The following is a 26,465-nucleotide window of genomic DNA, read 5'->3' on the forward strand; positions in this document are numbered from 1 at the left end:
TCTTTCAAGTGAGAACTAAAGTACAGTAAGTAGTCTTTTTTAGAATGAAACTAGCAGATGATAGGATTCTAACCTAAACAAGATCCTCAGTGGCATTTGCAATATCTATAAATCTCTGTACTCCTCTTGGTTCACCCAGAGATGACGCTACAATTAGGAAAATGGCAGTTTAAAATTATATTAAATTATATAGAAGGCAAAGATGCACAGAGAAAGGAGTGACATTACCCTCATGCCTATGCAAGAACAAAAACTATAAAATGTGGATGCCTATGGATTTTGAAAATAAGAAAGGAGAAGAGGGGGAGGAAACAGACAGGGGCTTGGGAAGGGGAGATACCTCTCATATGGTGCGTAGCAGGGAAACAGAACTGGACCTCAATATCACACGGGTCCGATGTTACTCAATGTTACAGATTATTTTGCTATGTTGCCAAAGTATACTGATGTGAGTAAGGGGAAGTGGGCGTTCTTATTATAGGCTGCGATCATAGACATTTGCATATCACCGCTGATATTAAGCCCAGAGACGGGCGGTAATGCGATCGCAACTACATATTTGTACGCAATGCAGTTGTGAAAATATGCAAATGGCAGCAAAGATCACCTGAGCATTAAGACACCCACTGCTGCCTTCTTACCTACGTGCAACTACGCATACCTGTAATTAAACATTGGTACCATCGAAGTACATCTGCGAGAGCAGGGGCAGGCGCGCACACAGGGGGCGTTTCCGAGTACCTGGAAACCCCCCCTGGCCCAGTGTCGGGCTGGGCCGGGGGCAGGGTGCCTTGTGCCCCCCCCTGGGCTGCTTAATAGCCGAGCCGCCACTTCCTTAGACAGGTAAGGGACGCTGGGCTGCAGATTCCATGCGGACTAGCCGTCCACATGGAATCTGCTGAAAATACCCACCAAAAATGGGCGCCGCTTAATAGGAGACAGATGCTAGAGGTGCTACTTGGCCTCTAGTGTCTGTCAGGGAACACAGTGCATAGCAGTCGGGAGAAGATGCAGAAAGCTGCATGTTCTCCCATATAACCCCTGGCAACGAGCATGAAACCCCTGGCAACGAGCATGAAACCCCTGGCAACGAGCATGAGACCCCTAGCAACGAGCATGAGACCCCTGGCAACGAGCATGAGACCCCTGGCAACGAGCATGAGAGCACTGGCAACGAGCATGAAACCCCTGGCAACGAGCATGAGACCCCTGGCAACGAGCATGAGAGCACTGGCAACAAGTATGAGACCCCTGGCAACGAGCATGAAACCCCTGGCAACGAGCATGAGACCCCTGGCAACGAGCATGAGACCCCTGGCAATGATCATGAAACCCCTGACAATGAGAAGGTAATTGAAAAGTGATTTGAAGCCTTACTATGGGGAATAAAATAGTGTTAGGGGCATAACTATATGTGTCATAATGTGTAATTAGCTGTACGGTGTGTAGCATAATGTGTAATGGGCATTACTATAAGGAGGAAAAATTATGTAAACTGTGGGGGATGGAGGCGCATTTTTAACTGTTCGCACTATGCCATGGGGGGGAGGGCGCCAAAAACTTGTTTTTTGCAGGTGACGAACAAAATGTATAGTTACACCACTGCGCTGCTGCGTTCTGACTATGACTAGTTAGGCACAGTTTCTCCATCTAAACATGACCTCTGTAGCTGCTGCTATCTGAGAACACAGCAGCTCTCACTGATGACCCCACAACACCCCCATAACATGCCCATGAGATACTCTGCGCTGTGTTCACTTCAGGTCACCACCCAGGAACTCCCATCACTCTGCCGCTCCATTTTCAATACCATCTGATCCGATCGCAGCAGCATCATTATGTGTACACTCAGGGTAACACATTTGTCGTACTGGCTTTCTGAGGTTCTCGCACATGCGCAGTTGCTAAAAATCACATTGTGCAAGTTTTATGCCCAGATGCCTTGTTATTTGTATTATTTATTGTTATTTATATTAAAACACTTGAAGTACACAATAAAGTGTATATTGCAGGCTTATTCTGGTTAGACTTTTTTTGTCATTGGCTCTGTAAGCAATTATTTGTAAACCCCTCTTTCAAAATCCTGCGTTTGCCACTGAGGGGCCTAAAGAAGCAGGAAGGGAGCACTGTGGCGTAGCATCCGTGAGGTTCTGCGGAACATACTAGTCATTAGCTCCATTTCATAGATGTACCAGATTTTCTGCTATAGATCATTAGATTTAATTTTATAATAAAGTATCAATCATTTTATGTGTTCCTTGAGTATAATCAGTGGCATTAGACAAAACATAATAATCTCTACATGTACTAAACTGTGGCAGCATGCGTTGTTTAATAAATTTCCAAACCTCCCCTGTCTTCCACTACTCCATACATTTAGTAACTATGGTGATATCTGACTGGATCCTGCGTTGCATATACAGCCACACATCCAGCAAACATGGTTTTAGTGAAGAGGAGAGAAGCATTGACCTGTGCAGATGAGTTAGCATTTTTGGAGGTGCTTTGGGTCCCACTTTCCATGATCTTACAGTGTTAAATATATAGTATGGTGTAACGTGTGAAAGATTGCTGTTCCAACATATTGCACAGGGCTTAGTAGAAAAACACATGTTCAATGCTTTTAAAATATTTTACAAAATACATTTTTAAATTGTCTTATATACCATTTCAAAGAACTGATCGTTTTACAGGTGACAACATTTGAACTATAATACATTAGGAAAGTTATTTCTATAAATAATAGTGAATATACCTTGCTTTTCATTGTTATTTTCACTTCTCCAGATTCTACAATAAAAAAGCTATCTGCTCCATCGCCCTGTAAGAGTAATAAAACAAATATTAATGACTTATTCACCAATAAGGAACAAACAGAAGTTCTTTACAAATTAACCACCTGCCTGGCGGAGTCGCGTGAGATTAAACCACGCCAGGCTGGGTTTTCCACGATACGGTCGCATCTGATGCAACCGTGTAAGAGAAGCTGCCGGAAGCTTATCTTCCAACAGCCTTCGGACTCAGTCCAACCAAATCGGTTTCCACATACATTCATTTGTTTTGCATGCAGGGTTATACTGGCTGCAGGGCCGGCGCAACTCGCTCACCAGATCCTGCACTGCAAGGAGGCGCCACTCTGGAGAGGCGCTCTCCCTGTAGCTGTTGCCGAGTCCGCTGTTGCTGCTGCACCTGTCAAACTATATGATAGACAGCAGCAGCCTGCTGTGGAGAAGTGCAGCTGAGCCTGAGCGGCTCTTCATACATACTCCCACTCCTTGCTGTTCCCTCCCCTGGCCCTCCCCCCTCATAGCCTACCGCTGCGATGAACCTTACATGCTGTTAAATGACACGACAGCCAGGCAGTGGGCAGAGCCTGCCTTGCTAAGCGGCTCCTCACCACCACCACCACCAGCAATGGGCACAGCACCAGTCCTTCTCCTCCCAGTAATCCATGCTGCATGCACTGCACCTCCAGGGAAAGACAGCCACGGACACACCCCCAGATCCCAGCAACAGCAGCCGGAGCTGAAGGGCTGCTCAGGAAACTGCAGCAAGTGTGCGAGGCCAGGCAGAAATGGAACAGCAGCAGGTCAGTGCTCCCATCACAGTGTTTGCCCAGACTCCAACCCATTGTTCCCCACTATTACTGACCCCCCATCCCAGTATCTCCAATACTGCAGTCCCAGTGTCTCCCTTCTTCCCTCCCCAACCAGCCCACTGTCCCCACCTAGTACCCCCCAGCCAGTCACAGTGATCCCCCCTCATTCAGTCTAGTGTTCCCACCTTCCATCCCTATATCACTGCCCCTCCCCATTTTGCCTAGTCTCCCTATCCACAAAGTGACCCGCTCCAACCAGCCCAGTGTTCCCCACTATCTGACTGTCCCCTCATCGCAGTGACTGCCACCCTGCCAGCCCAGTGTCTCCTCCCTTTGCCCCCCAGTCAACCACTGCACCATCTAACTCCCCCTCAGCAACAACCCCCAGACAGTCTTGTCACAGTGTCCACACTCATTCAGCCCAGTGTACCCCCTTTTCCAGCCTGCTGTTCCCCCTCCCACCACCATCTCACTGCCCTCTTCCCATCTAGCCCAGTGCCCCCCTATATATCACCCACTGCCTCTCCCTGGTGTCGCTCACTGCCTCTCCCTGGCATCAACCACTGCCTCTACCCATCACCCTCTCCTGACACCCTCTGCATCTTCCTGTCACCCACTACCTCACTGCCTCCCATTATCTTTTCCTATAATCCACTGCCTCCCCCTCTGCCTCTCCTTGGTGTCACTATCTCCCCATAACACTCTCTCTGTCACCCACTTGCCTTTCACCCTCTACCTGACATCAGCCACTGCCACTCTGTCACTCTCACCCACTACTTGTCACCCTCTCCGTTACCCACTGCCTCTCCATCAGCCACTTCCTGTCACCTATTTACTGTCACCCACTGCCTCTCCCCAGTGTCACCCACTGCCTCTCCCCAGTGTCACCCACTGCCTCTCCCCAGTGTCACCCACTGCCTCTTCCCAGTGTCACCCACTGCCTCTCCCCAGTGTCACTCACTGCCTCTCCCCAGTGTCACTCACTGCCTCTCCCCAGTGTCATCCACTGCCTCTCCCCAGTGTCACTCAATGCCGCTCCCCAGTGTCATCCACTGCCTCTTTCCTGTGTCAACCACTGCCACTCCCCAGCGTCACCCACTGCTTCTCCCCAGTGTCACCCACTGCCTCTCCCCAGTGTCACCCACTGCCTCTCCCCAGTGTCACCCACTATCTCTCCCCAGTGTCACTCACTGCCTCTCCCCAGTGTCATCCACTGCCTCTCCCCAGTGTCACTCAATGCCGCTCCCCAGTGTCATCCACTGCCTCTCCCCAGTGTCACTCAATGCCGCTCCCCAGTGTCACCCACTGCCTCTTTCCTGTGTCAACCACTGCCACTCCCCAGCATCACCCACTGCTTCTCCCCAGTGTCGCCCGCTTTGTGTCCCCTACTGCTTCTGCCCAGTGTCACCCACTGCCTCTCCTATTTGAAGGAGGGTGCAAATTTATAGTTTGCAGGAGGTGTCAAACACACTAGCACCGGCCCTGACTGGCTGCTGTTTGCATGTAGCACACAAATGCTGAGCAGCTTTATTTTTACATTGCAATTTAGATTTGTGCTAGGACACACCCCTCCCAAATATAAATCTCTCTGCACATTTCACATCTGCCCCACCAGCAGTGCAGCATGGCTTTACCAAGGTGCAAAGTTTGCTTTGCTTAGACTTCGGCTCCAACTATTTAGGATATCTTACTGAAAAGGGTAAACATTTTCTATAAATAAAACTTTCGTTTGTCTATTTTTTTGTTAGAATGTGAAATAATAAAAGATTACACAAGAATGAAAAATAAAAACCTTCAATAACCATTATCTAACAAGAGGGAACAATAAAGCTGGGCATTTAGCAACTATGTTATGTATAAATATGAAATTTGTGTACACACTGATAGACATACTTCTGTGGACAAATGAAATACAGTTGGCAGAGAAAGGTTTAAGTATGAATCAAAAACAGTAGGCTAGCAAGAAAGGCAGTAAGGTGAAAAGAGTGTGTCACAAAGAAGCCGGTGGGTGAGTAAATTAGGTTATTTACGCCTACAGGGATGAAAGGGAGAAAGGAAACTAGAGTCGACACGGCAATGCGAATTAGTATTTTAGACACCGTAGTTTCAGGGCTTGTTTTAAGGCGAGAAAATGTGAGACAGGAAAATTGCTATGAACCTTCTCAAACATGTTAGCTGGTAACTGATCTATGCTGCACTGTAACTGGAATTCAGTCCAGGACAGGAAACAGTTCTATTAATCCAGCAAGGTGACTGGTGCCCAGCAAAGGTAAAGGATACTTGCCTACTTTTGAAAAAGCATTTCAGGGAGATTGTGAAACCAACACCTATGAGCACGGTGGTAAAGTGGACGTGTACTGCTACATCTGAGAGGCGTACCATAAAATTGGCTTATATCCAAATGTAAATGAGCCACAAAGCAGATAGTAAGATCTACTTGTGGATGAAAAGAAACTGATACTTTTCAGAGCTTGCTCATGTATTGAGTTGTACAAGTGGTTCCATGTAAGTGGGCACGAGAAACCTTATATGAAAATGCATGTAGCCATAGGGATCCTTATAACCTGGCTGTGGCATTACACCCCACTAGAAAGAGTCCGGTGCTGGTTATGATAAATACAGGGGACTAATTTTGTCCCCTGTATTTCCCAAACCAGGACTGGCTCGCTGAGCCCAGTGCTGGTTGTGCTAAATACAGGGGACCCCTACGTCTTTCGTCCCCCGTATTTACACAACCAGGACTGGCTCTGAAAACTCCGGGGCTGGTTGTGATTTTAAGGGGGGGACCCCATGCCATTTTTTTCAAAATTTTTAAAACTTTTGTAGCTCTTTACACACAGATGCATGCACAGATCTCACTGATCTGCGCATGCATCTGTGTCAATCATACCTGCTCATGCTAAAATCAAAAGCATGAAGTGAGTCTATTAATTTGGGGATTTGAAGTTCATTTTTGAGAGGGATTTAGTGTTCGATTTGTATATGGGCATGCAAAATCGAACATCAAATCACTGTTCAAAATCGGACCGAATCGAATCAAATGTAAAATCGAACTTTGATAAATATACCATCTGGTCTCTATTTGCACAGGCAACATATACAGTCTGCATTTGGGCTGTACAGTTACTATTGTTTGTAGCCATTCGTTTGACACTTTACTATACAGAAGCATTGTTGTCTTTTTGCCCTTGTACTTTGTTTTTGGAAATAACTGAATGACCTCCTATTAGCAGAATCCAAACCAGGACTTCATATTATGTATAAGTCATAGAGCACCCACTTTCCCTATTAACTGAAGTTTATACAGCTTCCAAATAACTTTTTATTACCTTTCATTGTAATATCTCATTGCAGCATGAATAATTGTGTTTTTAAATCAAATGACTATATACTTTCTTTGTTTTTCTATTGTTACTCGGATAAGGTCATGATAAGAGGTCCAAGAACAGAATTAATATATAAATATGTCTGTCTATAAAAGATTTCTCCTTAGATCAGTTGTTTTTGGAATGTGGCCTGGAAACACCACAAATGGAGGAAATTAATTAGCCATTTCAAAGAGGAAAACTGGTCCAGTAATTAGCTTAGCATATCCATATCATTGTAAGACAAAAAAGTATGTGAATTTTAAATAATTTTCCCCTCTAGGATTAATAGTTAAATTAAAGTCTGTCCAGACAAGAGGATGGCAATCAACAGGTGTCTTTGTGCCAATTAACAAGTAGGTGTAGATTAGTAGTATCCATATGTTGAATAGACACAAAGGAGATTATTTACGACCCAACACTTCAGTTCGTGTTTATGCCCGATATTTAAAGGGCAGTGCTTTTACTAGACGTGTCTGTCTAGTAAATTGTATAAGCTGTGTGGAAAAGCTACAGTAATCACTTATCTTCTGGAATGAGGCTATTAATATCATAATAATACCATATTTCATATGCAAATATGCAGTAAGCTATGACCAGTTCACTGAATGGATAATAATGTCTGTGAGGTATAAGATGAAAGAAACAGAAGGTAAAATATTTCAAACTAATTTCTGAACAAATTATGATTATACCAATAAGCATAAACACTGCTTTTCTAAGTGACCTCCCAGGAGAACATGTTCAAAACTCTAAGGTGGGTATCCAATTAGCCACGGTAAATTACCGCAGTAATTACTTCACCCGGGGCTATCCAATTAGCCCCAAAGCCAGCACTTATCAGGGATTTTGTTTTGTTTCAAATTCCTGGTAAGAAGATGTTTTCTCCCGATCGCGGTAGAGAAAATACATAGGTCCGCGACTTTTCGCAGATCCTATGTATTTTCATGAGAGAAACATAACATTTTCGGGCGTAATAAACTGGGTTTAATTGGATCTCACGATAAAAAAAATCGTCGAAAAATACCCGAACATCGGCGGAAAAACCCCGTTTTTTACGGCTGAAAATTTTTCTGAGCTAATTGGATACCCCCCTATGCAATTTATGACAAGATGCCAGTTCTACCGTGCCAAGGCTTACAGAAAATAAGAACTATGAAAAAGTTTTTATGACTGTATTGCACTTTTGTATGTGTTTTACGATATATACATAGGACATCCAAGGGTGGCACTCCAAGTAATCACACATAAAATGTCCAGGTGCCTTCCAATCAGGTCTGACACCAGTCAGCCCAAATACAACTGTATACTATGCACTTTGACCTTGATGATGGAGCAAAAACAGCTCTGAAACATCGGTGATATCCCTGTGTCCAGTCGTTTTTATTGAGCAGAGTGCCGCCTAACTGGAGTTATATATATTTTACATCCAATGTCCTCTGTAACTTGTTAAATGAAATATAAAATGTAATAAGTTTTGTTACAGTTACTCTGACAAATCCATAAGCACTGTACATTTTTTGATTGTGCCAACCCTGTGATAGCCTGACTGCATTAACTCTTTTGCATGCTAGGGAAGTATGTTTTAACCCTTTCAATACTGGTTTGTGAATATTTAACTGACATAGTGCACACTTGTGTAGCTTTGTGTGTTTAGGTACTTTTGCTTTAAATACAATAGGCTGTGGCAGTCAGGACCATAGGGAGAGGTGTGTGAGCTGTGCCATCACCTAGGGCCCTGCGTCCTGGGGGCGGCATCCTGGCTAGCAGAATGCCTAGAACAACACCTTACGGCCAGTACTGCAGCTTCAGTGCTGCTCGGAGCATCCAAAGGATGCTCCAGCATGCACCCTGCACTGTGTAGAGCTGTCAGGAGCATCCATTCACCTCTCCATTCACCTTCTGCCATCGGACCCACCCCTTCACATGACATCACGGGTCAGGGGCACCGGGAAGCATTGCTCTGGCGCTGGTGGCAGTGACTAGGTGTTTATGAATATTAAAGATCTGTTTGGGATGTGCTGGAGCTAGATCTGTAACCTGTGTGAAAAGTGAGGGCTAGATTAAAAGCTGAAATCAGATTCAACCCCTAACATCCAAATTGCGGATGCTGGGAGTGCATTCGTGGCAGGTATAGGCATATATACACTATTATTCACAGTCATCTGCCTCTATCAGGCCCGGATAACCTGCTGGCCTCCACTTGTTGTGAAACTACAAGTCCCAGCATGCTTTACCAACTGATCGATGGATGGGTATGCTGGGACTTAATAGTTTCACAAGAGCTGGAGAGCCATAGGTTGGCCAGGCCTAGTCTATATTCTGAAGGACAATACTTTTTGAAAAGCTCTGCATAATAAATGTACCTCTCATGTCTGTTATTGGCCAATAAGACATAAGTACCTGAGCTATGATTTGTTCTCCATCACGGTAGGTTTTGGTACCTATGACATCAACCACCTTTAAACGTTCTGATACCTAGAAAAAAATGAAAACGGATGCATATATAATTGTTGTCAGTGAAAGATTCCCCTTTGCCTTCCAAATTGAGAGCATTACTTACGTCTAAAGACTTTAAGAATGGCAGGGATTCTATAAAATTTTCATACATTCTCCTCTTTTTGGCATTGTTTTTAACAATAAGTCTCCGGAAAGTTGCTCTGTCCTTTAGTTCACAAACAAACAAACAACAAAAAGAAAACAGAGGAAACAGGAATCAACCTAGGAGAAAGTGTACAATCAGGACCATTGCTAGAGAGCAAATGCTGGCTTGACTGGTCATACATTCCATTAGATATGAACCAAAACGCAAAGTGTGTACAGAAGGTACTGTAGGTAAAACTAAAAAGTTTACATCTGGCAATTCTAAATGCATAACAGCTAAAAACAATGTTCTGTAATTCCACAATTTCATATATTCCACAGTTTTATATAATACTTCAAAAATAAAGGACACTTTAGTTCCCATAGTGCAGAGGTTCTAAAACTCGGTCCTCAAGGCACCCTAACAGTCCAGGTTAGGATTCCCATGCTTGATCACAAGTTACTTAATTAGTATATACCTCAGTCAATTTGATTTAACCACCTGTGCTCAACCATGAATATCTCTGAAACCTTAACTGTTGGGGAGCCTTGAGGACCGAGTTTGGGAACCTCTGCCCTAGTGTAATGACCAGCAGGGGATCTCTAATCAGTAGCAGAGGGAGAATGGAATAGAGACACATTGTAAAACTAAAGTTTTTCACTGCTGATCAGCTGTTTTAGGCTTTGTAAATTCCATCTTGGAGCTGCAAATGTAGACGTCTAATTTTTAATTAATCGCAGAGCAATGCTGAATATAGTGTTTCTCTAAATAAAAAACTATTTAATAAGTACCACATAATATACTGTGATTTTTATGCTCAACCCTATTGTTTCCTGTCAAAGTAAAACATTATTAGTAATTCTTGTAGCCTGCATATTATTAGCAATTTAAATTATAGACACATCCAATGCTGTAAACATGTTAAGTTAGAACTCCGCTCCCTATAGATTCCTTGATGTATTTGCAGAAATGAAATATATAATATACATTATAATGTTACCAAAAAGTATGGACTTGGTATACCCTACCATCCAATGATTGTCTAAACCTCCTTTAGACAATCATATATTAGCCATCTGAAGTGTTAAAGCAACATGCCTGAATGTCTGAGTGTGTGCTCGAAGGGGAGTCTGACATTTTATGGACCCCCTGATGAGTCACACCAAAAAGAGATCATCAATTTTTTATGTGGTTCTGCACCGTTAAAAATGAGCTTCCTCTTACCAGTGGGATACCCTTAATCCACATAGTGGCAATCCAAATATCTGCCTTTCACATAACTGAGTCTACTGCTGTATATCCTCTGACTCAAACTGCAGTAAAGTATAATTTTTAATGTACATTTAAGTAGCTTCTGCAGTCCATACATGAGGCAAATTGAGTGACTAAGGTGGGAATTCAATTAGCCACTGTAATTTACTGCCTGAGCGCGAAAATAAATCCTTGCTAAATAGCCTGTGTTCAGGTGCTGAGACCAGGTTAACACATAGGTCCGGGAACTTATCCCAGATGGTGATGCCTGTTAATTGTTAATTTACTGGGCGAGAAAAATGGACTCTGATTGAATAGCCCTGGGCGTTAAAGCTAACTGAATTTTCCCCTATATTGAATTTATACCAACATGCTGCATATATAGACACAAAACTACCAGCAATCCCAAATAATATGGGACCAGGATTGATGGAACATATATTTGGATCACAGGAAATTCTTGTCGGCTGTTGACCATGGCCTGCCAGTGTATGCAATCAATAACTGGGCAACAATTTATACCTTGGCCATACTGATTTACATATAACTTTTAAAAAAGCATACTCCAGGCGTTTTATACAATAAATATGTGACGTCACAAAATGATCAGTACATAATAACATTAATACTCATTTTAAGCATACCTGCAAAGAGACTACACTATCAAACCCAAAAAGAGGTAGGTGCATCAAGAGATTGAGACCATGCTGTAAAAAAATGTGGTTAGGATGACTTTGGGCATGCCTTATTTTATCCCCATTTTTTAAAACAATTACACATTTTACATTATAAATTGTATAATAAACATCATAAATTAAATTTTCATGCATTCTTCCTTATTCTATTTCTCACAGTACTTACCAGACACCATATTACTCCAGCAGATGTTGAAATAATTGTAGCAGCTCTAGGTGTGTTGTACATTAATGCCAACTCCCCAAAACTTCCATGGTTATCATAACCACCAACGCATCTTTCCACGCCATCTATCTTTACATAAATGTCATACGTCCCCCTGTTGTATAAAAAACAACTCAATGATATATTGTCACCCATTTGAGATTTAATTAAAAAGTAACAGGTAAAATGGAAGTATTTTCCATTATTCTGTCCTATGTCATTTTTAAAATACTAGTAATATGCAGGTATTTTGTACCTCTGTGAAGAATGCAGAGCATTTTAATACTTAGGTTGTTTACTTATCAAATAGACCCAATAAGACACATTTTCTATTGTCACTTGTGGCGCTGCTATAAAATCTTCTGCGTTCCCGGCCAGTAAGGGTCCGGTCTCGGGCTTCCAGGTACAGATTAAATAGAAAATGAAAAAAATTAAACTAAACTAAAAGAATTTAATACATTTGTAAGAAGACAACATTTTTTATTTGGATTATTTTTTGGTGGTATGGTATCTGCCTATAGGTACTGCTGCTATCCTTCTTATAGATGTGGTAACTGATTTCCCTATGTATAAGGAAGCTATTGCAGGAGCAGTGCTGTAATAAGGCTTCAGATTGTCCTGTGCCGGCCCTGCCCCCTAAGCACATGACGTCATACAGATGGGGCAAGGCCACAATCACCATGAAGCACAGCACTGCCCGGAGTATCCTGAGGACACTTTGAGTGGCTGTAGGGTTCATGCCCAGAGCATCGTGCCATTCCAGACACACTGCCAGCCAGAAGCAAGGGCTGAGGGGCAGCGATGGTGTTGCCCACAGAGCCCTGCATTCTGTGCGATGATAGCACTCGCACACTCCTAATTTCGCCCCTGCATAAGAGAACCCTTGCCATGGGCGTCACTGGTGATACCCAGTGATGGCCATCACAGGCTGCAAAGATTGATAAGTAGGTAGAAGCTACATCCCGATTTCGCAGGATATAGGCATTAATGTCTTTGATAAATAGACTCATTAGGCTCTACACACACTGGGTAAAAGAGAGGTGCAGTGAGCATTATCTACTACAAGGTGGAATCCACTAGAATAAAAAATGTTGTATTCACTCCAGTTGAGCGATTAACGGTAACCTGCGGATGCGTCTAAGTCGCATTGCGCATGTGCAAAGGTACATTACCATCGTTGCTTGCAGCAACTTTATACTCACTCTGTGATTGACAGTCAGGGAGCGTTTGGGGGAGGTATTGGAGAGTGGTGGTAACTGTTTTCGGGATGTATCACAACCTGTGTCTGCAATCCTGTACGCAATAAACATGACTCTGGCGTCTCAGTACACAAGGCCATTCTGCACGACCATAGGGTGTCTCAGAAGGTCGATAATCGAAGGATCTGTGACCGATACTGCATCTTTGTACTTTATGATGCCGCTTTGATTTATGATGCCGACTGTTGGTGTCTCAATAAAAATCTCAACAGGGGCGACATTTGCATATTTAGGCACAGTAGCTGAGCACAAATTCGTAGCTATGGTGACATTAGCGTACAACTCTGAATCAGGCCCTCTGTACAATGCCTTCGTAACCCCGCCAGCACTGACACAAAGCGTTTCTAGGTTCCTTGGTCTGCATCCTCCTTTATCATTTTATTATCATATGGAACAACAAATCATGATTGAAATGTGGATGTATTAGTATAATATACAACTGCAGAACATTATAATAAGTAGCATAGTGTTTAATGTCCCACAAAGTGTAATCTAATTGAGGGTATAGTAACCTTTCTTCTTTTAATTGCACTGAGTGCAAGAAAGCAAATGTGAAAATATGGTCTGTTTTATATTCTTTTTTTGGTTATAAATGATTGTTAGGAAGACAGTGAGCTTTCTACACACAACCGGCAATCAGGAGTGACCCCTCCCATCTGCTTTATCCCTAAAGCTTGGTACATACTGATAGATATATCGACCATTCCACTGAATGGCCGATATATATAGTACATTGGCAGGTGTGTATTTGAACAACGTCGTTCACTAACATATCGGGTCAGCCCTGCAGCACAGCAGATGGCCGATATATTTGCCGGTGTGTAAGGGTGACCCGCCGATCGTCTGTACACATGTTGCAGGGACCCGGGAATGAGTGACAACTTAGCTGGGTGGGCAAATTTAAATGCAGGCCCAGTTGTGACATAAATCCAGACACAATGTAAGTGTGTATGCAAATACAATCGTCAGATAGGTTGGCGGGTCGGCCAAACGGCCAAGCTGTCGACCTAGTGTGTACCAAGCTTAAATGAATGTCTGATAAACAATGAAAGTACTTTATCTGTAAATTGGAATGGGATTGGAGCAGATGGAGAGATTATAGCACTCATGTAACATTGTGTATAGAATAAGTTATTTATGAGGAGAGCAATGCTTACTATTTCATTTCACTATAAATGATACCAAATAAATATTTAAGTACTGCCCCTGTCATAAATTAGTCTAGCCCTCATAATAATAGTATTAAATAATATTGCCCTCATAAAATAATGTTAAAATAATACTGCCCTATAAATTAATCATACATAAATTTGTCCTCCCTAAGTTCCTAAAATAATTCTGCCCCTAAAGATAATTACTAATTGCTTTTGCCCTTTAATCAATTATTTGGCTTCATAAATAATAAGTGTATTATGGCTCTTATGTTCTAAATGAGGAGAGAGCTTGAAAAAAAGAAAAACTGTGTGGTTTCAGCCATTCGCAAACACATCTTTTTCTCTCAGTTTGCCAAATCGCATCTTAATAAACTTCTCTGAACATGTGGTTTTATTTATCATGGTGATATTAGAGTGTCTTAAGCTGGGTACATATATCAGATATATCATCTCGACGCAGATCGGGATAATATTACGTATACATCGTATGGTGTGTACGACCAATCCATTGTTCATTAAATCAGCCCATTGGATGTGCTGCACATCCAGTGGGACAAATCAATGAACGACTTGGTGTAGTTACATATGCAGCATGTACAGTGGATCGTGCAGTGGTATGGCATGCGTGGATGTATTGTTGCGTTGTACGCTGGGTTGTACTGTTGTAAGGTGAGTACCTAGGAAATCTAGTGGCTTGAAACACTAAGTCTACTTGGCTGGGTCAGTAATTATCCTATTTCTTTCCAGAGACAGAAATCATGAAAACACAAGCTATAGGTGACGTGTCAGGACCAGAGCTAGGAAACAGTTGTCTGCTACAATGTGATATGGCTATGTTGTAGCCTCTTCTACATGAAATGCAAGTTAAGATAAAGAGAGTGTTAAAATGTGACAAAACAGATGAATTCACTTCATAATAAACTGCTCTATCATGTACAGTACATAGTAATAACTAGTCATTACTCAGTACTATGGGCCTGTTTCCGATGTGGACGCAAATGCCATTGCAGCTACAATCTCTTTTGGATTCACAAATGCGAAAATATGGTAATGAGCCACTCACCATTCAGAGCTTAGATGCCCACTGAAAGCATCTCACATCCAGCGCTCACGCTCAAAACCAGAAACATCAAACGCAGATTATTCGACCATTAGCTTCTGAGTAAGTCTAAGCTGTTGCACACATAGCGGGTCTCCAGACACGCAGAGGGCTCTACTGCTGCAAGCAAGGACGTAGTGACTAATTTATGGACACCCAGAAATAAGTATCTAAGTGGTCAGACACTCCTACATTTCTCTAGCCAATCCCCCCCCATTACTTCCCCTAAACGCTGACTACCTGTCACTCACTTTGCGAGTGAATCCTCTGTGACAGCATAATCGCAATTCAATCGCTATGCGTGCACAGTGTGACGTACATGCATGTGATATAGCTAACAATCATTCAATATGAGTAAATATCTGCATTGCCCCCACATCTGAATCAGGCCCTGTGTTACATGGTAGTACTATGTAATAACGGTAATTATGTAACACTATTGATTTGGAGCTGAAAAATGCAGTGATGGTTTTTAAAAAAAATAATTGATGTCAATGTATTTGGACTTTCCGCATTTGCAGTAAGCTGAGGGTGTTATTACGCAGTCCCTTTTCTAAAGTGTTAAGATCTAAGTACCTGTCAATAACATAAAAGTTGTCCCCGTCATCACCTTGATCAATTATGTGGTCTCCACATTTGACCAATTTCTCGAACATGGCATCTAATACTTGAAACATCTGTTCCTGTAAAAACAAAATAAATAAAAACTGCTTAACTCCAGTGCAACAATTGCTCAATACATCTGGTTGGTACAGTACATCTACTGTATGTGCATCCACTGTGCTAATCCAGGCTCAATTTAAGACTAAAATGGTCTTAAAGTGTAATATCCCAGGTTCATTCTACCAGCTGAGTCATCAAAGAAAATAGAACTTATATCATCTCTCACACACAATGGCTGGATCAATACTGATAATAATGCAATCAATTCTACAAGAACCAATGGAAACACTACACCAAAGGATTTTTTTTCCAGACATCTTGTTTTATTAGTATTAAGTACAATACTGATAATAAAATGCAATCAATTCTACAAGAACCAATGGAAACACTACACCAAAGGATTTTTTTTCCAGACATCTTGTTTTATTAGTATTACGGATGAACAAGACTCATTGGGCCTGATTCAGAGGTGGACGCAGTTTAGATTAAGTCGCAAATGACCAATGTTTTGTGGTCTGCACTGAACATATGATATGGCATGATGGTCTTGTGACGGTGGTAGCTGTGTGGATTGGGATGCAGGGTGATTGACAGACAGCGACCATTTGGGGGAGGTAATGGGGGAGTGGTGACAAAATCGCAGGCGTGTCACAGCCAGAAGCTGCGTCTTTGGACACAGTGTCACTGACCCTGATGTCTTGTGACGGGCATTCTGAGCAACTATAGGGTTGCTCAGAGGTCCAAAGCTGTGACCGATGTTTCCAATGTTCATCCGATGCTGTGATGATGGACACAAGAGGCGGATCTGAGAAGCCGGTAGTGGGCGTCTTTTTATCAAAAAACAGCGCCTCCGACATTGCATAGTTATTCCAATCAGCTGCGTAAGAAGAAACAGCATAGACGGCCTTTGCGTCCACCTCTGAATCAGGCCCACTGTCATTATTACTCACTAGTCAGTAATGCAATAGCAGGGCTAAGAATGAGAGAAAATGGCACTCATGGCATGGCCTATGGTAAAATGGCATATATTCCTGCAACCAGCTTTACAAACTTTTTTTTATTTCATAAAAATGTCTTGAAATGTTTAGGGACATATTAATATGCGGTTTCAAGATTAGTCCACAACTGATATGAGAAATCTGCAACCCAAGAAAATGGTACTAGGTTACTGCAGATTAAGGCTTTCTATAAAACCTCTAAATTATTCTTACTGTAGTTCTGTGTACCCTTGTATTGACAAGCAGCCCAACACACGTGTGGGTTTGGAAGCCTTATTCAGTAAGATTCATACAGATGTGTCCTCATCCGTCTTTGCTACAGTCTTCCAAACAGCCCCTTTTGGAGTGCCTGATTCCGTGAGACTGCTAGAGTCGGGCAACTTTTTGCATCTTTTTACCGAAAATTCATCTAAGTCGCAATTCAATGCAACTAAGACGCACCAGGAGACTGTGCTGATTAATTTGATATGTGACACTTGTATATCTGTGTGTCCTCAATCAGCATGAGAAGTCCTACGCTGCAACAGCCGCAGCTTTTTCTCCACACTAAGGGCCTGATTCAGCAGTTCCCGATGGTCAGGAATCTGCGCAGGTACCTGGCTGCTAGTCATATCGTGCTGCATGGCGTATTGAGGCTAGATAAGTAAGAACACATCTGTGTACCCTGCCACCAGCATTATGATCTATATATACAAAATGACAAGGGGTTGGCCCACACAACCTAATTTCCAAAAGCTGTGATTACAGGTACAGTACTTCTTCCACATTTCGTATGAATACACAATGCGGAGCTCGGTAGCGCTGAGCGACTTTTCACGTGATTTTTCACCTTCAAATGCATCCTATTTGCAATGCGATGTGAATACAACACACAAGCAGCTTCTGCTGTGTAAAATGATATGCGGCATACCTATATTCTGTGTGCAACTGCAGGTGTATCTGCATGCAAAATGCTACGTTACAGTGATGATAGTTCGCTCATAGAATATAGGCATGCCACATATCATTTTAATCAGCAGAAGCTGCTTGTGCATCCTACTTGCATGCGAATAAGACGCATTTGGAGGTAAAAAAGTTGCATGAAAAGATGCTTGGCGCTATAAAGTCACGCCACCCCATGGCGCGACTACAATGGCTGTTTAACGCAGGAGGCTAGATGTACATAGTGGCAAAATACACTGGAAAGTTTGTTGAGGGGAGATATATATATCTCCCCTTCTTAGCTTCTGTCTAGTAGACAAAAGCCAGGTTCTTAGCTTCTGTCTAGTAGACAAAAGCCAATTAGCAGCAATTATTTCCAGACCTTCTGTGAGAGGCTGATAAAGGGAGTGTCTGTCTCTGTAGGCATTATCTCACTGCCTGCAGACCAGGTTAGAGGCCTGTTGAGAGACACTGTGATTACTGAATGTAAGTGCTTGTACTAAAATTTTGTGAAAGGAAAGTTAGGCCCATTCTCTCTGAGGCCTCCATTTATTAATGATCGCTTTTGCAATGCAATCAGGGCATGACAGTACCGCCCATGATCGCATTGCAAAAAGGAGCCTGATTCTGAAAGGAGCCCTTCCCTGTGATGTCTTCGGAGAGCTGCCGGCCAGTGCCGGGGTTGCTGTGCATGCGCAGTCCCGCGGACTGCACATGCACAGCCGCTATAGCTGGGGAGGGTGCCGGCTAATCATGCGCGGTGTAGCCCATACGCTACAGCGGCTAACGCCATCTTCATGCATCGCAATCCAGATAATGGAAAATTCGGCAGCATCGCATCCCCCATAGAAACCTATGGGGGATGCGGCTGCCTGTGGGAATAGAGGGATCACAGCAGGTACCTGTTGTGGTCCCTCCTTAATACATCCGGGGGGATACTTAATATTTGAGGTAAACCCCCGAAAACTGGTGTTATACCTCCAATATACTTTGATAAATGGGCCCCCTGAGAGAGGGAATCATTTTTAGGATTTACTTTTATGCTTTATTTATTTTTGTGCTGCTAATAAAATCTGTACCAAGACCCTACACTGTTGTACTACTACTTTTCTGCTGCACGACAAATGCTACCGTTTACCCCAGGAGACTGCACCCTTACCCTTATCTATATATAGATACAGTCATAAGGTCGACAATAACAGTGTCAACACCACAATGTTGACATTCCTATTAGGGTTAAGCTGCTAGAGCCAATGGGCCATACCTGCAAGCAGGCAGGACTGAGACTTTGCTTGAAGTTGTGCGCAGATTAGCTGCCCTTGAAAGAAGTGAGGTAGTGCCCTGAATAGGGTCTTGGTTGCTTCTTTTTTTCTGTTGCTGTATGCTGACAATATTAAACTTTCATTTCGTTTGTATTAACATCAGTCATTTGAATTGAAATTGTGTGTGGTTACAGAAAGAAAATGAAGGGAAGGGAGAGGAGTAAAAACTGGGAGGGGGTGCAAAGCACATAATATCAATATACATAATGTGAGACTGATAAATAATATACTGACTGAAAAAAATCAATAGAATAACACCAAAACATAACATTTATGATCAATTAAAAGTGGGAGATTCATTCAAACTGAATTGTAAGGGATCTGAAAAGGAGGATTTGTTCAGAAAAACAGCGCCCTTTCCATCCGTTACATATTCATGCCAAGCCATCCACTTCACCATCGGGGAGTAGGCAGAAGTAGAGTATGGCATAGATTCTGTCTCCATCAGAAAGTAAAAATTAACTTTATGAAACACTTTAATGAGTGTGGTGAGAGGGATTGCCTCTCACCTGAATTACCCACATTCATGTGGGATCAGTTCCCTCAAAGGGAGACTAAAGCAAAGACTGTGCAGACTGCAGCAGCAGTGTACTGTAGGTTTGGAACATTGGGTTTTCTGGTTGCACATGTCCAGCTGGAAGTAATCACTGGATGACAGGTAGGGTTTAAAATCTTCATCCACCCGGTGTTCTGGGCACTGACGCCGAATAGTGGCCGGCGAGTAGGCCGGAGCCTCATTAGTGCCAGGGACTTTTTCTGAACTAGCTGTGCTAAGGAACATAGCAGATTCAGGGTGCATTCTACCACAGCATAGCACTTTGGTGCTGAGTCATTTACTTACACCTGCATGTCTAATTACTGTGCCTGTTTGTCCAGGCTTCTGTCTATGTTAAAGTGCAGCATCTGTTACAATAAAAGGCACTGTTTCACAGTGAATCTGCCTATAATGTGTCCTATTTACTACGACCCTGTTACATGAGCTTAAGTGGAAAAGGCTGTTTAAAATACTGAGTTAACGCAGCACAAGCCATGATACAAATGTGCCCAAGTATATAGCATTGATGCGACGGTACTGAGGCAGGATATATATATGTATATATTATTTAAAATATATATGTATATATAAAACAAGGCTAAGGATGGGGAGGGTAACAGAGATAACCCTAAAACTTTATGAATTCATGAAAATACATCTAACCAGTATGCTTGTAAAGGAGGGCAAGACCAAAACACGTGTAAAGCAAGACCCACCTCACCACAGTTGCGCCAACAAAATGTAGAACATGAATGCCAATAAGAATGCAATTTTTCAGGAGTGAGATAAAGTCTATTTTATAATTTGATCTGCACCTCTGTGTGATTCAAACATTGTAACATTCGGAAGGAAGAAGGATAAACTAACTGCCATTGAGAGTCAGAAATGGGGTGACCCAGATCCTTCTACCATCTTAACTGAGCTGCAGATTTACCAAAAGGGAATAATTAAAGGAGGACTCTTTACCAAAACAGGCTCCACCTCTAGACCGGCCTTTCTGCAGCTGAGAGAATAGTGTATGAGGAGGCGGACAATTCATTCCCCTCGAACCAGGCATTTTCTGAAACCAATGGTGACTCTGCATATAATGTAATAACTCTGTCGCAGGTAAGGAAAACGGGACTGTAAAAGAGAGAATGGGAGAACCATGCTATCTTCATAACGACCCCAAATATACGTATTCTCTGGCCATACCAAATAGAAACATTAAGGTTAGGGATCAATTTAGCTAACGCATTAATAGATAATTCATGGGATGGGAGGAAGTAAAATCAAGTACCCGAAAATTCAACTTTTCCCAAACTTTCAATGAAGCTCATATAGAAAAAGGAAATGGCTGGATGTATAGATTTGGGAGTTCAGTAAATCTGTTAAGAGAAATCCCGGACAACTATTTTGTTCTAAAGACACCCAACAGGTAGAAGGATGACGAAACTATTCCTGGAGAGGAACCAATAAGCAAGCTTCTTGATACAAAATTAAGTCTGGTAAAGCTAAACCTCCATGTTCCTTTGGGAGAATAATTTTTGTGATTGTGCTCATTTCCGTGGATGGTTCTTCCAAAGGTAGCGGGATAAAAGAGAACGGCATTTATCTAGATGTTTACCAGGAAAAATAAAGGGGATCGTGCAAAATAAATACATGAATTTTAGTAATAAGACATCTTAAAAGCAGCCAAACAACCTAACCAAGAGATATCATAAGAAAGGCAATTATGGCAGGAATGTTAACATCAAAAACCGATTTAGAAGAGGGAGGAATAGATGTGCCAAGATAATGAATAGAGGAAGTACGCCAATTATATTGAAAAGTAGAGCGAAAAGAAGCAACAACAATTAATAGGTAAAGCATCAGTCTTGGTCGTATTTAACCTATAGTAAGAAGCAGCACTGTATGCATCAAACAACGATTGGAGACGGGGTAGTGAGAGTTCGAGGTCTGTAACAAAAGGAGAATGTCGGCTGCAAAAAGACAAAGCTTATGGGACATATACCCAATTTTAATTCCGGTGAAAGCAGCATCTGTCCACAATTTAGCAGCAAGGGGTTCAATGGCTAAAACAAATACAGTATCAAAAGGGAAAGGGGACACCCCTGTCGCGTACAGTTAGAGATAGACAATGTGTCTGTCAAAAAACCATTGCTAAAAACCTGTGCTGATGGAAAACTATACAAAGCTAAAATAGATGTTATAATGCGATCTACAAACCCAAATTTGGAAAGAACTGCTTGCATATATGACCAATTTAGGCGATCAAATGTTTTTTCAGCATCAAGAGAGAAAGAACACTCCAGAATTGGAAGAGTTACTATAATCAATGTGATTAAATATTGTAAAACTCAAAACCTACTTAAATTATTATTTATTATTATTTATTACCAGTTATTTATATAGCGCACACATATTCCGCAGCGCTTTACAGAGAATATCTTACCATTCACATCAGTCCCTGCCCCAGTGGAGCTTACAATCTATATTCCCTGCCACATGCTCACACACTTACACTATGGGGGTAATTTTTTTTTTGTTGAGACCCAATTAACCTACCAGTATATTTTTGGAGTGTGGGAGGAAACCGGAGCACCCAGAGGAAACCCACGCAAGCACAGGGAGAATATACAAACTCCACACAGTTAGTGCTGTGAGGCAGTAACGCTAACCATTTACACCATCTATGCTGCCCCAATGAGGTGTATTAGGGAAGGGAGGATAGGAGAAAGACAATTTGCAATCAATTTAGCGTATAATTTCACATCTCCATTTAGATGGGTAATAGGATGGTAATTTTGGCAGAAGGCAGGGTCTTTTCCAGGTTTGGGCAAGGTCACTAGCTGGGTCTCTAACATCTCTGTAGGAAATAAACCTAAATCAGACACAGCATTAAACACTGACATCAAAATGGGGGTTAAATAGTCAGAAAAAGTTATATAAATGTCATTATTAATAAATCCTTCAGGGCCAGGAGCTTTCCCATGCGGGAGTGAACAAATTACCGCTGCTACCTCTGTCTGGGACCATGGAACATTCAATTCCAGTAATTGATCATCCGTCAAGGAAAGTAGACCAATGTCAGACAGAAAAGAAGCAATAGTGGAAGATGAAGGATGAGGAATAGATATATCAGATGTCAAGTTTTATAGTTGAGAATAGTAATTGGCAAATACATTGCCAATCATTTTGTTTGTTTTAACTTGAACAAGCTGTATGGTGACCCTTATTTGAGCACCCTAATACAGCACCACTGACCACTCTATTGAGAAAAAAACGCAGAATATCAGAATATATATATGACATGGCTCATACCCCCCTTCCCATCATATCCCCTCCTCATTGTTTTTTGTTTTTTTTCTCTTTCCCTTTTCTTTTTCCCCCTACTACCCGTTTCTTATCTTATTTTATATTATTTTTATTATGGTTGAAGCCACAACAATAATTTCTTGATTATTTTTTTATGGAATGGTAAAAAGAGAAAATTGTGGTGAAGTTATTTTTTCTAAAACCATAAATAACATGTATTTATGTTATGACTATAATATATTTTTGTGATACATTTGTATATGTATTATGATTCCTTTGATGACTTCAATAAACACATTTAAAAAAAAAAAAAAGAATATATATATGTGAGTGGTATGATATGTCAACATTTAACGGCAGTTAATATGTTGACACTGATGAAATGATGACATATTTCAAGAGCAGGTTAGGGTTGCCATCTCCTGGAGTAACCAGTAGTACCTTGCAAGCGGCAGCCAATTAGTAGCATACCAGAAACTGATATAAGGTGTGCCAGTTAGTTAAGACTATGACAACTCTAGTTAGTGATAAGAGGGGCATAATACAATTTTTTTGATTAATCAAGTCTGTGTATGATCCATTCTTAAACAGGGAATATTAACACAAGTTAAGCCAAAACAAAGCAGGCTTTGGGAAACATGTTATTTGCTGGTCAGAGATCAGAGGTGAATGAGATCTATGGGAGAGGTTGGATGGAACCAGAGATAGTTTGTTTCCACAGTATCTTGCTCTTTGATATTTAATGCAATAGAAGAAGTTTCAATCGTACTGTATGTGACTCTCAGTGCAAGAATGCCATCTTTTCATTTTGGACAGATTTCGGCATAGAAGGCAAATTCTTGAATTTTTAGGATGACTCTAATGTATTCAAAATTAGCAATTTTATTGAAATGTTCAGCAGCCTGTAGAAGGTGAGGCAGCCATCTTGTATTTTCATGTTTAGTCTTCATATCCTTTGTGTCTTTGAGACTGCCAAAGTTAATGTCTTCAAATTATGCCATGTAACACTGAACACAAGCAATATTCTCTTGACATAATAAGCTGTAACTCATCTTATTCCAAATCTTCCACGCCAATTCCTAAAATAACTTTTTGATTTGTTACTTACAGATGTTTCCTATGCATTAACTGTGAAAATAGTTTGAAGTGAAAAAATAAAGTATCTTTAAATGCACAAGGAATTATAAGACACCTAAAAGGTGTATTAAAACTAGGGGTGTGCACCGGCCACTTTTCGTGTTTTGTGTTTTGGTTTTGGATCTGGATCTTTCTTCGTGTTTTGGATCTGGACTGGTTTTGCCAAAACCACCCTTCCGTGTTTTGGGTTCTGGGTTTTGTGTTTTGGATCTGTATTTTTTTTTAAAAAAAGCATAAAAACAGCTAAAATCACAGAATTTGTGTGTTTTTCTGCTCCTATGCTATTATTAACCTCAATAACCTTAATTTCCACTCATTTCCAGTCTATTCTGAACACCTCACAATAGTGTTTTTATATCCAAAAGGTTGCACCGAGGTAGCTGGATGACTATGCTAAGAGATACGAGTGGGCGGCACAAACACGTGGTCCATCTAGGAGTGACACTGCAGTGGCAGACAGGATGGCAGTTTGAAAAACTAGGCCCCAAACAGTACATAATTCAAAGAAAAAAAAGAGGTGCAAGATGGAATTGTCCTCCCACCCACCCTTATGTTGTATAAACAGGGCATGCACACTTTAACAAACCAAACATTTCAGCGCCAGGGTCTGCCACACAACTGTGGCTGAAATGATTGGTTCGTTTGGGCCCCCACAAAACAAGCTGGCAATTAATCTGTCCCTGCACAAACTGTCTCTACGGAGGCAAGATGTCGTCCTCATCCTCCGATTCTTCACCCTCTTCAGTGTTGTGTACATCCTCATCCTCACAGAGTATTAATTCGTCCCCGCTGGAATCCACAACCACAGGTCCCTCTGTACGTTCTGGAGGCTGGTCTCCCTGGAAGAGTTGATAATTCATTTTATGAACATCATCTTCTCCACATTTTGTGGAAGCAACCTCCTACGCCTTTTGCTGACAAGGTTCCCGGCCGCACTAAACACTCTTTCGGAGTACACACTGGAGGGGGGGCAACTCAGGTAAAATAGAGCCAGTTTGTACAGGGACCTCCAAATAGCTTCTTTTTCCTTGCCAGTACAGGTACGGACTGTCTGACATGCCTACTTGGATGCTGTCACCGATGTAATCCTTTAACAGACAGACGCACGCTTGTCGCTGCTGCTTTAAGGATGCAGGTACGGCTACAGCCCACACATTTCACAAAGACAGAAAAAAAAGGAAGAATATTTTTATTGTTTGTGGAGCGCACTTTGAGGGTGTCACCACCCTTTAACAGACAGACGCACGCTTGTCGCTGCTGCTTTAAGGATGCAGGTGCGGCTACAGCCCACACATTTCACAAAGACAGAAAAAAAAAGAATATTTTTATTGTTTGTGGAGCGCACTTTGAGGGTTACACCACCCTTTAACAGACAGACGCACGCTTGTCGCTGCTGCTTTAAGGATGCAGGTGCGGCTACAGCCCACACATTTCACAAAGACAGAAAAAAAAAATAATAATTTTTTATTGTTTGTGGAGCGCACTTTGAGGGTTACACCACCCTTTAACAGACAGACGCATGCTTGTCGCTGCTGCTTTGAGGATGCAGGTGGAATCTAGACGGGATTTGGAACCGGGGACACACTACCTCCATCAATTGTCTAAATCCCACTGCACTAATGGCGGATACCGGACCCACGTCTAACACCAACATAGCAGTCAAGGCCTCAGTTATACGTTTTGCTTCAGGATGACTGCTGTCGTACTTCATCCTCATCGCTAGGGACTGTTGGAGGGTCAATTGTTTAGTAAAAGTGGTGGTGTTCCTACTTCCTCTCTGGGATGATGCAAACAATAATAAGATAAAGCGCTCTGTGGTAATTGGTCTACTGTATAAAGTTAATTGACTTTCTGTAGTCATGTATAATATATATGTCAGTGCTTCGTACAAAGACTGGTTAGCAAAAACTTGGGGCTGTGTGTTCAAAATGGATTGATTTGGTGGGAGGTGTCTAAGCAGAAAGACAGCTCTCTAATATATATGTGTATATATATATATATATATATATATATATATAAAACACAGTCTGCTTATGTTATCAAGCTGGTGGGCAATAACTTGAGGCTGGATTTTCAGGACTAGAATTTTATACATCTGGAGTTCAAGTTTGGCATGAATACCAATATGATGTAGTCAGGATATGTCTCTCCAATGAATGTAATATAACAATCAACAAGTAATATGCGTATCAGGTGGGCAAAAGCTGTTGGCAGAATATTCAAAAATTCTTATAGCATTAAGCTAATTGCAGATAGGCAAAAACTGTAGGCAGGTATTTGTATGCAAAAAAAGACCTTTAACCAGGGTATGGTGAGAACGTGAACTCCTCTCCTCCACTGCACTCTCCACCTCAGGAAAGGAACGTAGTATCAGAGAGACAT

General features: G+C 41.8%; 1 protein-coding gene across 1 annotated transcript in view; it reads right to left on the bottom strand.

Annotated features, from left to right (window-relative positions):
• Nucleotides 1-26,465, bottom strand: part of PRKAR2B (protein kinase cAMP-dependent type II regulatory subunit beta) — a 149,918-nt gene that overhangs the window by 28,160 nt on the left and 95,293 nt on the right. The window contains exons 5-9 of the mRNA XM_088480212.1: nucleotides 15,787-15,893; nucleotides 11,660-11,813; nucleotides 9,527-9,628; nucleotides 9,367-9,441; nucleotides 2,756-2,821 (exon numbers count right to left, since the gene is read on the bottom strand). Of these exons, the coding sequence (XP_088336338.1) occupies nucleotides 2,756-2,821; nucleotides 9,367-9,441; nucleotides 9,527-9,628; nucleotides 11,660-11,813; nucleotides 15,787-15,893 (504 nt within the window). The remainder of the gene's footprint in view (nucleotides 1-2,755; nucleotides 2,822-9,366; nucleotides 9,442-9,526; nucleotides 9,629-11,659; nucleotides 11,814-15,786; nucleotides 15,894-26,465) is intronic.

This window comes from Taudactylus pleione, unplaced genomic scaffold (genome assembly GCF_031769625.1).
Source record: "Taudactylus pleione unplaced genomic scaffold, aTauple2 ptg000251l, whole genome shotgun sequence".
Taxonomy (NCBI): Eukaryota; Metazoa; Chordata; class Amphibia; order Anura; family Myobatrachidae; genus Taudactylus; species Taudactylus pleione.